The sequence below is a fragment of the Megalops cyprinoides genome, chromosome 1 (assembly GCF_013368585.1).
Source record: "Megalops cyprinoides isolate fMegCyp1 chromosome 1, fMegCyp1.pri, whole genome shotgun sequence".
NCBI classification, from domain to species: Eukaryota; Metazoa; Chordata; class Actinopteri; order Elopiformes; family Megalopidae; genus Megalops; species Megalops cyprinoides.
In genome coordinates, this window is record NC_050583.1 from 4,214,677 (window position 1) to 4,230,974 (window position 16,298).

General features: G+C 44.1%; 1 protein-coding gene across 1 annotated transcript in view; it reads left to right on the forward strand.

Annotated features, from left to right (window-relative positions):
- Nucleotides 1–4,645: 4,645 nt before the first annotated feature.
- The window catches only part of LOC118790422 (NACHT, LRR and PYD domains-containing protein 12-like), a 104,140-nt gene continuing 92,487 nt past the window's right edge, over nucleotides 4,646–16,298 (forward strand). Inside the window, exons 1-5 of the mRNA XM_036547334.1 lie at nucleotides 4,646–4,723; nucleotides 12,215–12,316; nucleotides 12,427–12,540; nucleotides 13,664–13,777; nucleotides 14,901–15,014. Of these exons, the coding sequence (XP_036403227.1) occupies nucleotides 12,297–12,316; nucleotides 12,427–12,540; nucleotides 13,664–13,777; nucleotides 14,901–15,014 (362 nt within the window). The 5' untranslated portion in view covers nucleotides 4,646–4,723; nucleotides 12,215–12,296. The remainder of the gene's footprint in view (nucleotides 4,724–12,214; nucleotides 12,317–12,426; nucleotides 12,541–13,663; nucleotides 13,778–14,900; nucleotides 15,015–16,298) is intronic.

The window sequence follows — 16,298 nt, forward strand, 5'->3', positions numbered from 1 at the left end:
AAGAAGTTCACCCTCAGCAGCAATCAGATTACAGCAAAGAAGCCGGGGTTACAGATGAGGGCTGTTTAGTTTGGTGGGGAAATGATGAAGATCCAGAAGCAGCACTGGATCCACCTGCACCAGGTTTGCCCTCTCCTGTCAGGAGATGCCCAGTGACAGACAGCAGGGGCCTCTGCCTTTGGCTGCATCGCAATGAACAAACCTACGTACATCATGGGCCTTTAAACTAAAAATGCTGCTGTCACATGATTTGATACTTCTTTCATAAAGAATTGTTAAAAAAAAAATAAAGTCTGTCTGTGTATTGCTGTTTTCATGTGTAATAACGGCAAAATAATGTAAAAAAAAATACAAAAAGGCTAAAGGTCAGTTTTAGAAAGGCTAGAAACTGGACAATTCATGCCAATAAATGCTCATTGCTTTCACTGAAGCTGTAGTTCCCCAAGGTAATTTCACATTTAACCCCTGCCTCTCACACAGACCTGTTTAAAATGATAAGATCTATTCTTCTGAATCACTTAATGCTTTTAATGTTTGGTAGTGAGTGGAGCTCATTGCTGAAAGTGGCCTTGTCCATGTGAGAGCAGCAGGAAGCGTAACTGATCATCACAGCATCACTGGATAAAAGCCTGTGAGGAAACAGCAGCAGGCTGTGACACACAGAGCAGCCTGATGAAGCTGCTGAAGCTGGACACGGTCAAGCTCACGGTCAACAACAAGGAGGTGCGGTCATGTGACGTGAACAGTTAATGACTATGTCGTAAAAGGAGGTTTTGAAAATGTGAGCAGCTGGATGGGTTGTCCAATCAAATCGGAAGAGGTGAACTGTCACCTCAGTCACCTGAGTGTTTCAGACTGAGAATTGTTGTCATATGCACAGTATTATAGGAATTCCTAAAAGAAGTCCTATAGTAGACCCTCGTGTCTAGAGTGACTTGCATAAGATACAATTTTTTCATGTTATATAGCTGGATATTTACTGAGGCAATTCTGGGTTATGTACCTTGTCCAAGGGTACAGCAGCAGTGCCCCGGCAGGAATCAAACCTGCAACCTTGCGGTTACGAGTCCTGCTCCTTTCCACTCTGCTACACTGCTGCTGCCTGTGCTACTGAATAGAGCCCAGAACACATGGCTGCCACACTGAAGAGGTGAGAAGAGTGCAGCTGCAGAAAGATGCAGTGATCTCAGCAGCTCAGATTCATACCCAAGGCTACAGGAAGTAATGTTTCTGGTCTTTGTAACGGGCTTTACCGAAACGCCTCTCTGTGTCCCGTTCGGTTCTGCTGAGGGCAGGATCCTTGTCTTTCAGGAAGCACCGTCTCTCTGAGCCAGATCTGCCCTCACTGGGGTCCTGTGCCGGGGTTTCCCTTCAGCTGAAAATGTAGGTTCCCCGCGTGTGAATGAGCTGCTCATTGAACAGGAGAATTACCCATTTCCACCTGCCCTGTAAGGTCACATTGTGTACATATTTGTGCAGGTTTACTTGGGGACTTGCTAATCAATCAGATCACCTGTCAGATGGCCCATGTAATAAAGGGATGTGCCATGTGGCCATTCCCTCATGAATTGGGTTTATTTGCTGGAGTGAGTGACGTCCTAAACACTGAAAGTGTCAAGACCTGTTTGACACCTGCCTGTCTCTTTAAACCACTTTAAAGACAAATAATCATGGAGGCATTTAAATGCATGTAATCTATTAGTTTGACTGTGTAAGAGATTGAGATGAGTAAGACATTGGCTGAACTGAGTTTGGGCAGCACTGCCTTAAACACATGGAGGAGGTGGATGTTCAAACACACTGTACAGAGCTCACCCAGCAGACATCATTCTCTCTGCACAGAACTGTACTCTCTCTCTGACCCCAGAACAGCATCACTCTCTCTCCCCTAAAACAGCCAGCGCATCACTCTTTCTGTTCCCAGATCAGTCAGCGCATCACTCTTTCTGTTCCCAGATCAGTCAGTGCATCACTCTCCCTGTTCCCAGATCAGTCAGTGCATCACTCTCTCTGGTCCCAGATCAGTCAGTGCATCACTCTCTCTATTCCCAGATCAGTCAGTGCATCACTCTCTCTGGTCCCAGATCAGTCAGTGCATCACTCTCCCTGTTCCCAGATCAGTCAGAGCATCACTCTTTCTGTTCCCAGATCAGTCAGTGCATCACTCTCTCTGGTCCCAGATCAGTCAGTGCATCACTCTCCCTGTTCCCAGATCAGTCAGAGCATCACTCTCTCTGTTCCCAGATCAGTCAGAGCATCACTCTCTCTGTTCCCAGAACAGTCAGAGCATCACTGTCTCTGTTCCCAGATCAGTCAGGCTGTTACTGCAGCAGTGGTGCAGGGTGCTGAGGGGCAGATGTGCAGGCAGTGTCTGCACTGCGCTGTGTTGGTATGTGAGGAATTCCCGTTAGAAACGCGCCTCTTTCCAAAGGAGGGACAGTCTTTCTGTGCTCCTCTGTTCTCCCCTGGAATCTGGCAGCCTTTGGGGCTCTTTGCTCTACATCACCCACCCTGCGCTGAGTCTGTGAGTGTGTCTGTAGATCTGCTCATCCTGCTCTGAGACCCAGGAGGGACAGCGTTTAGACCAGTGTCTGCGCAGTGGGGCTGCAGGAGGTATGCAGGAGTTGTGCAGTGAGGTTGGGGGGGTATGCAGGAGCTGTGCAGTGAGGTTGGGGGGGGGGGGGTATGCAGGAGCTGTGCAGTGAGGTTGGGGGGGGGGTATGCAGGAGCTGTGCAGTGAGGTTGGGGGGGTATGCAGGAGCTGTGCAGTGAGGTTGGGGGGATATGCAGGAGCTGTGCAGTGAGGTTGGGGGGGTATGCAGGAGCTGTGCAGTGAGGTTGGGGGGGATATGCAGGAGCTGTACAGTGAGGTTGGGGGGGGTATGCAGGAGCTGCACAGTGAGGTTGGGGGGGGGTATGCAGGAGCTGTGCAGTAAGGTTGGGGGGGGGTATGCAGGAGCTGTGCAGTGAGGTTGGGGGGGGGGGGTATGCAGGAGCTGTGCAGTGAGGTTGGGGGGGTATGCAGGAGCTGTGCAGTGAGGTTGGGGGGGGGTATGCAGGAGCTGCACAGTGAGGTTGGGGGGGTATGCAGGAGCTGTGCAGTGAGGTTGGGGGGGGATATGCAGGAGCTGTGCAGTGAGGTTGGGGGGGGTATGCAGGAGCTGTGCAGTGAGGTTGGGGGGGGTATGCAGGAGCTGTGCAGTGAGGTTGGGGGGGGGTGTGCAGGAGCTGTGCAGTAAGGTTGGGGGGGGGGGTATGCAGGAGCTGTGCAGTGAGGTTGGGGGGGGGTATGCAGGAACTGTGCAGTAAGGTTGGGGGGGGGGGTATGCAGGAGCTGTGCAGTGAGGTTGGGGGGGGGTATGCAGGAGCTGTGCAGTGAGGTTGGGGGGGGTATGCAGGAGTTGTGCAGTGAGGTTGGGGGGGATATGCAGGAGCTGTGCAGTGAGGTTGGGGGGGTATGCAGGAGCTGTGCAGTGAGGTTGGGGGGGGGGGGGTATGCAGGAGCTGTGCAGTGAGGTTGGGGGGGGGTATGCAGGAGCTGTGCAGTGAGGTTGGGGGGGGGGAGGGGGTAATGCAGGGGCTGTGCAGTGAGGTTGGGGGGGTATGCAGGAGCTGTGCAGTGAGGTTGGGTGGGGGGGGGGGGGGTATGCAGGGGCTGTGCAGTGAGGTTGGGTGGGGGGGGGGGGTATGCAGGAGCTGTGCAGTGAGGTTGGGGGGGGGGGTATGCAGGGGCTGTGCAGATTCCTTCAGAAGCTCCGACTATGGGTTCGTTCTTTGCCTCCTTTCTGGTTTGGCTACAGTGACAGTTCTGTGTATGTGAATGGTTTCGGCTTTACTTCACAGCACAGGAATCACTAAAGTTTATTGTATTTCTTACTGTACAAATTAAAAGTGTTCTCACTCATTTCCAAAACAAAGACCATCATAACTGTCCCAATGGCATGTTGCAATTGCTTGTTTTAAGATTGATCGTATTTATCTAATCTATCTAAAACAAGCAATTGGGTGGGGGGGATGCATAAATGGAGAGATAATACGCAAATGTATCGCGTCAGAGCAAATATTGTAGGCCTACGTGAGGCAACAATTACCCACAGCAATATGCCATTAACGTCTCATTGTCAGCCACATGTATTGACCAAACAATCCACACACCTTAACCACAAACAATAAGAAAATCCACCCAAATGCATAGAAAGATTACTATCGCTATTAGTGCTGAACATAAAGGAAACAATGCGTTGACATGACTGCCAGAAAAGCGGGCTGAAGAAAGGATCTGCCTGAAACATCCGTGCGGCATTAAAAAAAAAAGTTAAAATTCAAGGTGTGCACACCGTTACTTCATTTCATTCATTTTCACTATTAGTGCTGCGCATCAACAATTATTAAGCACAGAAATAATAGAGAGGGAGACGCAGGTTAGCAACCAATTAGCTAGAATGACTGAAACTGGTGACTGATGTTCTGATGTTAGCTCCGTACGCTACTGCGGCATTGAGACATACAGCATATTCAGTTTTATGGATAGACGAATCAGTGATGCTATAGGAGTTAGGCTCTTAGAGAAGGCGGTGTCAAGTGTGTCAAGTCCAAACGGAAGGCTATACATGTTCACGAGAAAGCGAAATTAAAAGTATTTTGGCAGCAACTTGAACAGTCGCCATTTCAGAAGTCAGTTGTTAAAATGCTGGAGAGCGGTGCGAATAATTAGGTCTGCAAGGTAAGAATATGATAACATTATTAAAAAGTGGAGTGTTATGGGTGGCTTGTTTAAAATGGAGAACAAGTTTAAACTTAAATATGCTTTTATGTCTGATTGTTAGTCGCTAGACTCATCACGGAAGTTGAAGAAAATGGTGGCATTAAATAGCATCAAGTCAAGTAGATAAAGTCCAGAAGAGTTTCAGCGATTCGACACTTCCGAAAATTCTAAGATATTTACAAGTGTTCTGTAATTTCCAATAAGTCACGCAAGAATTGCGTAGTGTGCAATCTAAATAATTTCTTTAAACACAGAAGCCTGTAACCGCGTTACACGGTGTCAAAGAATGAGCCGAACGTTCGCTGTCAGGAAGCAACAGGTGTGACGTAGATATCGATCTAGATGCTGCTATGTGCCATATACTGCCCTTACCCGATATACATGTCCAGAAGACTAAATATTTTATATTCACTCTGAATGTGTGTATTTAATTATTTTATCAGATAAAAGTGTATTATATGTATACAAACTGGATAAATAAATTAGTTTGAAAATTGTAAATAGCAAGAAAATCACTGTTGCTGCTCGAGATGCGGGTGGCCGCGCAAGCTAAAGATTTATTTTTTCGTATGATTTATTGTAGTGTCACATTCACCTTTACAGTTTTAACTCTTTCAATGAGTGTTAGGGGTAATGTTGACCAGCTTCAGCGTCGGTTGTTGATTGAATTAAACTTACTTTTCAAAGAGCTGGGGGCAGCTCTCTCTTGAGGTCATGAGTACAAGATTTGAACCTGTTTAATTAGGTCTGAAAAATATTAAGATTTACCTTGCTCTTGAAACAGGCGGTGACACCGGGTCAAAGACTTTCTCTGAATCGAGAGTCTGGACTGTTCTTTTCCCCTACTTCCCTTTGTTATCACTGATCACAAAGGGAAGAACATATTTAAGAACATATGTAATAATCTGCATATGTCTGCATATCTGATAACCGATTGCTAGCAGTAAACTCGGTCTGATCGGAATGTGCATGTTTTTCATTAAAGAGTTTTGATGGCCAGAGTTGGTGTATTGTCGCACATTATTGTAATGAGTTGAATGCTCCAGTACTGTTGTTGGTATCTGAGCTGAGGTGCTTAATATAAACTGGATATAATGTGAGAGTCCCCTGGTTTGGGGAAATAATTTCTATCTGTTATTAATTTGAATGCTGAGCATAATGTTTATATAATGGATATTTTCCATTTTTGTAGAATGGTTAAAATGTTGTGTACTTCTGTTTTTTCCGTGCTTACTAGGTGAAGCCAAGTATGAGAAGCAACAAAAACACAACGTTATTACAGTGTAGCTGAATATTGTAATAATTACAATGTCACAGTGTTGTGTAGAAGTTTGACCTTTTTGCAGCGTTACTGGAAATCACTGTTTGTTGCAGTAAAAGCTAAAACTGCTACAGCGTTGGCACAATTTTGTTTTGGACACACCATTCACAAACAAATTCAAAACCTTATTGCTTGTTGTGAACGATATTTCGAAATGTACTTGTTTTATCTGAAAATTTCTTTAACATGATTAGATTTAATTTAACTGAGGCGAAACCCTGTATTAGTAGAACATTCTCACAATGAAATGTTTGTTGGCTGGGCGTCATCCTCAGCTTTCAGCGCTTAGCTCGTAGCATCCTTAGCTCATAATGTAAAACTACAGGTTTGGATAGCATGCATGGCAATGTAAAGCTTCGCTTGATAGACTGGAGTGTTATTGACGTATTTTTGCATCGAGTATGATAGTCGTTGGATCACATTTGGTTCCCCCTGCTAGATTTTGCTCCTTTCATATTTCAGCACCTATTTAACGCTCTCCCACACGAGTTATGTCCTCCTTCCTACTGCGTCCAAAGGGGTCATTTAACCTTCACCCTAGCCGTAGGCTTTACCTTTACCTTTACCTTGAGGGGAACGGATTCGGATACGGAGGCAATATTATATTTTCAGTGATGTGGGTTAACTACGCTGTAACAACCACTCTTTAAGCAGATTAGCCTCTTCAGATTTTTACATTTACATTTTACCGTGCAAATACCGAAATGGGAACCGCAAAATGCTGACAATGCTGGGAGTGTAAAAAAAAAAAAAAAGTAGTATGAGGGTTTCTCTATTTAATACAGTGTACGCGTGTGCGTCTCTAATAAGCAGTTACAGTGCGCAGGGACGCAGAAAACGAAACTGAAAGATTTTTTAACAATCGTCACCTCAGGGGACGTGTGCTTTTAAGATGTGCCGCTGGAGTAAGATCTGTTTGAGGTAAGAATATTTGTGCACCAAAAAAGTCTAAATATCAAAGGTTGTTTCTTTTGTAATGGAAGACTAAATTAAACCGCTCCCTAACAACATCAACATGTTTTTTGTTCCGTTGTTTGACAGGTAACAGATAGGCAACATAGCTAGATTGAAAAGGTTAATTTACACAGAACAAAATGGTGGATCAGAATATATATATATAATATATATATATATATATATATATATATATATATATATATAGCCGAAATTCAGAGCCATTTTGAATTAGTAACATTTGTTGGTGTGAAAATGAATGAAAAATGACCGATACAGAAAATACTGACTTCAAAAGCGTATCTGCTTTAGGGCCAGAAGGGGTTATAGATTTAAGGGCGGAGGCTGTGATCACAGGCATTTTCCATAGCTTCATATCTCTGAAAGCTTATATTCATATATGAATCTGTTAGTGACAGAGAGAAAAAACTAGACATGCACAATGAGCCTGATGTTAAATTACATCACTTCATTTAAAAGAAACTCTTATTCAGAGAGACTTAACAGCGCACCTAATAAAGTTGTCAGGCAGCACAGGCTAGGACTCAGTCGCAGACCCAAAAACGCGAGGGTAGAGATAACAGGAATAACGCACGGCAGAATCAAAAACCAGAACACAGGCAGGGTCAAAACCAGAGGCAGTCCGAGGGCAAATCCAGAAACGGGAAAGTCAGAACGGGCAGGGTCGGAAAACGGGAGGGCACGATCAGGCGAACAAAGCAAAGCGGCAGGCAAAAAACGGAATCAAAAACAGGCAGGTCGAATCTCAAAAAACAGCGGGGACGAAACAGGTAGAAAACTACTGCTACGAACTAGCAAAGACTGCAAAGCCAGCAGGGCATATAAAGGGACAGACCAACGAGGGGATGAGATGCAGGTGCGAAGGTAATCAGGCGGAGACAGGGCGGAGAGAAGGGCAGGGCAGAAACACAACGGAAAAAAAAGGAAAAAAAAACCAAAAGCGCAGGGCTAGGAGGCGGGAGCACTGACAAAAGTGGCTTGAAAAGTTGCATGAACAGGACACCACTAACCACACACGAACAAGCGTCAGTGCCAAACAGTACTGAGATCGTAAATCCGTATCTAGATTAACTTGCAAGTGCAACGCAATATACACGACAGAGGGAAAGTTCTATTTAAAATATAATGCTAACACTGATATACAGTGCTTTACTACATTGGCCCAGTTCTTCATAAGAAAATTCTATACTTAAAAGTAACTGTGTATAATTTCATATAACTTATTCACAGTCCTGCTTTGAAAATACTTTTAAAAACCCCTAAACACTCAGGCATTCAAAAATTAGCCAGTACTTTGAAACAACATGACACAGATGGTTGGGACTGTGCTGACTTCATTTAAATTAGTCAAGGTGGAGGTTTGTACATTTGCAATAGAATAGTTGTGAAATTTCTACATTAAAGAGGAAGTTTTGGGTGCTGGAAATGGCCTGACTTAGTGGCTCAGTAACTAACTTTCAGTAAAGCTTTTTCAATAGTAATGCCTTTGTGGCGTTCACCACATAAGGATTCATGCACAGAGACCTTTGCTACGAAATGCAAAGTTTAATAGCGGCTCTTGTCGGCCACAGCCACGCCATACCACCATTCAATGAACTCAAGGGCTCCGAACTCGCACCCCACAACCAGGCACAGTCCAAGGCGTGCCACAAGACTGAAACGGAACCCCCCCCCCACCCCCCAAAAAAAAAAAAAAAAAAAACACACACACCCCCTGGAAGGGGTGGCACCCCAACATTGGCCCAGGTAATGCAGCGTATTGTAAAGTTAACAGAGCATTGCACACATTCACCCAATGCATAAACATTACTTAATGAACTTAAACACGCTACACCTTTAAATGGCAAGCCCTGTGACTCCTGCTTAACATGTGACTGCAGGACATATTATGATAATAATTTTGACCTCTGACAAGCCAAACTGGTAAGTGCCATTAGTACTACGTGTTAAGTAAGACATGACCAGGTAGCCACAGAAGCTTATTGTGTCATAAGGTGATCGCTCGCTGCCCTCTAGTGGACATACCTAAATATGGCACTTATTTCAACATGGATTTTATGTCACCCACATGGTGTGTTTGTCATTTACATTTACATTTATTCATTTGACAGATGTTTGACAGACAAATGTTACAAATTTGGTCATGCAGCCTCCTAGGTGAACAGCCCCACCCCCACCCTGGTCGGTGATAGGGAATATCGCACACATATTTTCCATACCTTCAGATCTCTGCACTCTACACAGTGAATTCCTACAAAGTAGTTAAGGTGGACGTTTTCTCATTGACATTGAAATAAATGAGACATTTGGAAATTTTAAAGGAAGTTTCAGGTGCTGGCTTAACAATTTGTGGCTTAACAAGCTAAACTAATGGCAGTGCTATATGTTTTCTGTCTGTGGGGAGAGGTTTCTGGGAGAGGGCAAGGTGAGTCCTTCAGCTCCCGCTTAACATGTGACTACAGGACGGGTTATAATTATCATAAATGTTAACTTCCTCTAACAAGCCAAACTGCTCTGAATAAACCTGAAAATGAAGTACACATAATTGATTAATAATGTAATTGATGCTCTTGCAATTTTATTTAGTATTTCTTTTTACTGACCTAAGTTCCACAAGCTATTAGCTGCAGCGCCCCTCTGATTGGAGCCTGTGGTACTGTGGTAATGAGAGAAGCTGAACAGATCTAGTTACGGGCTCAAACTCTTTTTCAGGCCACCTCATTTAGGAAATAGCTGTTCAGCCTTGGCTGTATTTTCTAAGCCATGGGACAAACAACAGTCTTAAAGTCTGGTCAACTGAAGTTTTCTGAAAGTACTCAAAATACTGAAATGTGGCTCCCTGAAACGTGGGTATTTCATGGGACGGGGAGTGACACAAGCAGATGAAGAGACAGTTTGTAGTTGATGAAAATACGAAGTTATACGCTGCCAAACATGTAAGCCATGCTCTTGATAGAATGCATTTAAGTCTTTAAGACAGGAAACCAAATGATTTTTTGAAGCCTGACATCCGCCTGTCCTGCCCCCTGAACTCGGGGCTGTGTAGAATACATAGTGAGATAGGGACAGGTGTTGTACAAAAAGAATTTGCGTGCCTGACTCACCGCTGCAACCTGAGAGGAGAAGGACAGCTGGCCGCTAAGCATCACACCAAGGCTTATTACAGTAGTAGTGCTGTCGGTGAAAAGGCTTGCAGAGTCTAGGCTGAGAGAGAGGTCTCAAAACGGGAGGGAGCTGGATGGGATGTAGAGCACCTCAGAGCCTGTGGGGACACCCATAGGAAGGCTGTGGGGTCTGTATGTTCCAGGACACCCTGAAAGAGCATCCAGAGAGGTAGGACTGAACCCAAAGAAGAGCGGTGTCAGGGATCCCCAATGTAACCAGGGTAGATGGAAGTAGAGTGCGGCCTGTCAGCGGGAGTCTACAGTAATTGTAAGTGCACAGCCTGTGGGGAGTCACAGATTCATCAGAGTGGTGGTGAAGGCTGGGAAAGACGGTCTGCAGGAGAGGTGAGGGATTTGGATCCAGGGCACAGTTGATGGGTTGATGTTATGTAAGGAGATGATTGACTAGGGTTGGGTACGTATGTCCTTGCAGATAGCTACATACGTCCTTGCAGATATGTAGTCTTTGTTTGCAATAACAAAGAGTTAACATGTTTAGGAACCCATAAGCAGAACTGAAATTCATTTTTTACGTATGCCTGGTACTTGACATGTTGGATTTGGTTCTAATTTGGAACCAAGTTTCGGTTCCCAACCCTATGAGTGACATCAAATTTGGAGAGAAGCTGAAACTGGGGAGAATTTCAAGAGAGGAGGGGTAGAGAGTGGGAGGGAGGCAGAAGAGGAGGAGGAGAGAGGTGAGGGCTGCGGTGACTGGCAGGACTTTCAAATGTCTCTAACATTTTGGTTGAAGTGATCTGCAAAGTGTTCCACTGAGAGATCAGATTGGGGTGGGGGAGAGGGCGGTCTGAGGAGGAGAGAGGAGGGAAGAGAAGGTGGAAAAATCACTGTTACTGTTTTTTCCAAACCCACTGCAGTCCAGTGAGTGAAGCTTGTGGAACAGGTGTGATCGTGTGTTGTGTTAACTAAAGGCACCACAGACCAGGATTCCCAGTTGAGCTGATTTATTCAGATGATAGACAAACAGTGCAGTTACTGAACTGTTCTGGGACATGTATCTTCCGCAGTTATTATATTAGAAATATAGAAACACTCACATGTTACCACACTTTGGTAGTTGGCTAACTTAGCTAGCAACATAGCCTACATGCCGTTGTTCAAAGAACAGATATAACGAATGTGCAAATCTGCAATTGTACAAAAGTCTTTGTCCATGTCCAACTCCTCTAGGTACGTATACATTGCTATAATGATAAAATTGTGAACAAAAAATGAACAATCTCTTAAAATAATCCGCATAATGTTATAACCATGACCTACCGCTTTCACGGGCAAGTTAAACTGGGAAGAACATAAGGTGCGTCGTTCCCTTAAAGGCAACTGCACAAGGATTGTAAAGTGACAGAACACTAAACCAAAATACATACAGTATATATATATACTCCTCTGGTACAATGGCAAGTGGAAGCATTATTAACCATGTTACACTCGTTCCCCATCCTTTTCTGCCTCTTCCACCAAAGACCGTAGCTGCTGGCATCTCTCACCATCCTCAGATGGCAAAAGCAGATTCTAAACAGTGTAGCAGTAACAGTGTGGAATCTGCACAGTCACTCCTCATGGCTGAGTATTAGCAGGAGTCTCTTTGTGGAGGTTATACACAGAGTGCTGTGGTCTGGGGCCGTGTTACAGCAGATGCTAATAGCTTCTTGAATCTGCTCCTTTAGGGGACGTCTTTCACAATGCCAGCCCCCAAGCCAGTCTACGCGATAAAGGAATCTACACAGCTTTACCCTCTAAAAGCCAATTCAAACGCCTTTAAAATAAAATGAATTTAAAAATGTAAAAGTTTAAAAAGTTCACCATTGGAATATGACTCAACTAAAGGAATCACAAGATGTCACACTAGAACACACATGCACTGACTTAGCATTGATATCGTACCCAATCAATTGGTCTTTGAAAAATTTGCTCGAAAAAGAGTTTTTAATTATTAGTTCTGCTTTTATGTTTTTTTTCTGTCCGTAGAAACCTTTCCTTGACTCCTCACTTTCCTCGCAGCCCAGACAAAGCAGTCTGAGGAGAAATCTACCACACCTTCGATGGAGCCATGGAACCAGACAGCAAGAGGTGAGGAGAGACTGTGTGCGTGTACGTGAAATATGAAATCCAAAAGTCTGTATATTTTGCATGTGATGTATATCAATTAATGAAGTCCTGTCTCCGAGTGCTGTTACCAGGGTCAGCCTGCAGAGATCAGAGTCACCGGTGCCCAGCTGTCAGTCTGTGAAGAGTGACCGGTCCATGGATCGTCCCATTCTGTTCAATGGTGGACATCTCCCCCCTGATCCGAGGTGAGGTCACTGTGCCCCAGATAGAGGTCATGAATCAAAAGGAGACCCGAGATTTTAGCCTAAGCCTGAGGGTTTCGGATCAAAATGGTTAAATGGGTTTTTTTGGTGTGACGTGGCTCATTTCCTTTACCTGAGTAGTCCTGAAAAAATTTAGCCTATTTCTCATTACATTACATTACTTATCATTAAAATGCATTTAGCAGACGCTCTTAGTCAGAGCGACTTCAGCACAATAGAGCATAAGTGTATCCATTCAAGTTAAATGAGCGAAAGTGTCAGACAAGGCTAACAGAATTCACAGACCAGTGAGTGTGAGCGTAATATCATTCAAGCCCTAGCACAACTTAACTCGTGCAAGATGACTATGCAACTGACTGCAACCTTAGTATGCAACAGAAGCCAAGTAGACTATGATACATCAATCAGAAGAAGACAGAGTCCAAAATACATTACAATAATGCAGGTAACATTCCAGAGTTCCGAGTTCAACATGCAGAGTTCATTCCACCAGTGAGGGCCCAGTACAGACAGAGATCATGTGTGGGAGAAATGACCCCATCGGGACGGGACAGTCAGTTGCCCCGCAGTTGCGGAATGTAGCGATCTTGGCGGAACACAGGGTTTGAAGACTGATCATGGGCGTGGGAGGGCTGTGCCGTTCACTGTCCTGTATGCCAGCACCAAAGTTTTGAACTTGACGCGAGCGATATAAGGAATCAAATGAAGTGAAGTGAGGAGGGGGGTAACCTGACTACGTTGACTTCTAAAGCACAAGCACATATCTGATTTACAAATGTAAAGAAGCTATAGGACCAGGAACTCTAGGTAGGAACTGTTGCCAAGAAGTTAAATGTAAAAGATGGTATCACTTGGGCTTGTCAGTTTCTTCTCAGGACTCAGTTTCCTCTCTTTCTTTCATCAACTGTTAAATTGTTTAAATTTCTGTGATACATTCATTGAAAGAAGGAATCACATCACAGTTAGTATCTCTTTGCCGGTACATAAGAAGTTATGTAAAATATGAAATCCAAGAGCTAATGAATACATTTGGAATGTAAATGTGGATATTTTGCATGTGATGTATGTCAGTGAATGAAGTCCTGTCTGCATGTGGTGTTACCAGGTTCAGCCTGCAGAGGGCAGAGTCACCGGTACCCAGCTGTCAGTCTGTGAAGAGTGACTGGTCCATGGATCGTCCCATTCTGTTCAATGGTGGACATCTCCCCCCTGATCCGAGGTGATGTCACTGTGCCCCAGATAGAGGTCATGAATCAAAAGGAGACCCGAGATCTTAGCCTAAGCCTGAGGGTTTCGGATCAAAATGGTGAAATGGGTCTTTTTTGGTGTGAAGTGGCTCATTTCCTTTAACTGAGTAGTCCTGAAACAATTTAACCTATTTTTCATTACATTGCATCACACATCATTTAATGCATTTAGCAGACTCTCTTAGCCAGAGGGACTTCAGCACAATAGAATATAAGTGTATCCATTCAAGTTAAATGAGCGAAAGTGTCAGACCAGGCTAACAGAATTCACAGACCAGTGAGTGTGAGCGTAATATCATTCAAGCCCTAGCACAACTTAACTCGTGCAAGATGACTATGCAACTGACTGCAACCTTAGTATGCAACAGAAGCCAAGTAGACTATGATACATCAATCAGAAGAAGACAGAGTCCAAAATACATTACAATAATGCAGGTAACATTCCAGAGTTCCGAGTTCAACATGCAGAGTTCATTCCACCAGTGAGGGCCCAGTACAGACAGAGATCATGTGTGGGAGAAATGACCCCATCGGGACGGGACAGTCAGTTGCCCCGCAGTTGCGGAATGTAGCGATCTTGGCGGAACACAGGGTTTGAAGACTGATCATGGGCGTGGGAGGGCTGTGCCGTTCACTGTCCTGTATGCCAGCACCAAAGTTTTGAACTTGACGCGAGCGATATAAGGAATCAAATAAAGTGAAGTGAGGAGGGGGGTAACCTGACTACGTTGACTTCTAAAGCACAAGCACATATCTGATTTACAAATGTAAAGAAGCTATAGGACCAGGAACTCTAGGTAGGAACTGTTGCCAAGAAGTTAAATGTAAAAGATGGTATCACTTGGGCTTCTCAGTTACTTCTCAGGACTCAGTTTCTTCTTTTTCTTTCATCAACTGTTAAATTGTTTAAATTTCTGTGATACATTCATTGAAAGAAGGAATCACATCACAGTTAGTATCTCTTTGCTGGTACATCAGAGGTTATGTAAAATATGAAATCCAAGAGCTAATGAATAGATTTGGAATGTAAATGTGGATATTTTGCATGTGATGTATGTCAGTGAATGAAGTCCTGTCTGCATGTGGTGTTGCCAGGCTCAGCCTGCAGAGGGCAGAGTCCCCGGTACCCAGCTGTCAGTCTGTGAAGAGTGACCGGTCCATGGATCGTCCCATTCTGTTCAATGGTGGACATCTCCCCCCTGATCTGAGGTGAGGTCACTGTGCCCCAGATAGAGGTCATGAATCAAAAGGAGACCCGAGATCTTAGCCTAAGTCTGAGGGTTTTGGATCAAAATGGTGAAATGGGTCTTTTTTGGTGTGATCTGGCTCATTTCCTTTACCTGAGTAGTCCTGGAACATTTAGCCTGTTTCTCATTACATTACATTACTTATCATTAAAATGCATTTAGCAGACGCTCTTAGCCAGAGCGACTTCAGCACAATAGAGCATAAGTGTATCCATTCAAGTTAAATGAGCGAAAGTGTCAGACCAGGCTAACAGAATTCACAGACCAGTGAGTGTGAGTGTAATATCATTCAAGCCCTAGCACAACTTAACTCATGCAAGATGACTATGCAACTGACTGCAACCTGAGTAGGCAACGGAAGCCAAGTAGACTATGATACATCAATCAGTAGAAGACAGAGTCCAAAATACATTACAATAATGCAGGTAACATTATTGTGATGTGTTTTGGATTCTGTGTTCTAGCAGGTGTTTTGGGTGGGTATGGAGGTGGAACAGAGGTGCAGTCTGAAGAGGTGGGTTTTCAGTCTGCGACGAAATATGGGCAGCGATTCCGCTGTCCTGACCTCAGTGGGGAGTTCATTCCAATTTGAAAGTTGCTATCACCTGGGCTTCTCAGTTACTCATCAGGAGTCAGTTTCCTCTTTCATTCTTTAACTTGCTTGTATGACTTAGAGAGGGCAGGTTACAGGGATCAGGTGAACTACGTGGATAAAGAAGATAATTTTTTCTGGTAGACAAGCAGTGATTGCTAGTTTCATATTAACAAACCATATCAAAATAATGCAGTAATGTTAATTGCTAATCTCAGGTCGACTCTCAATCTGCCACGACTCCCTCTACAACTGAAACCAAATTTAAGACATTAAAAGGTGTCACAGCTTGGTAGCAAGCTAAGTTTGTAAACTGTAAAACATTTGTCTTGCAAAGAGGTTCTAGTTTTATCACTGAAGGACATTGAAAGGCATGAACTAAATTGCTTGTATTTGTTTTCCTTCCTAATGTCATTCAGCCTTTAGCTGTGTGTTTGTGTTGTGCTATCGGGTAACTATTGTTATCTGATAGTTCTATTCTTCTTCTTCTTATTATTCCACCAAGTTTTGTACCACTTCTCCTCCCACAATTTTTGAGATATCGACCCCAAACCAACTGTAACCCGTCCGGTCTGACCCCGATCGGTTTGCTTGTAAACAGCTAAGCTGTACCCGCACTCTTTCTCCGGTTTTTGTCATTTTTTCATCCTTTTT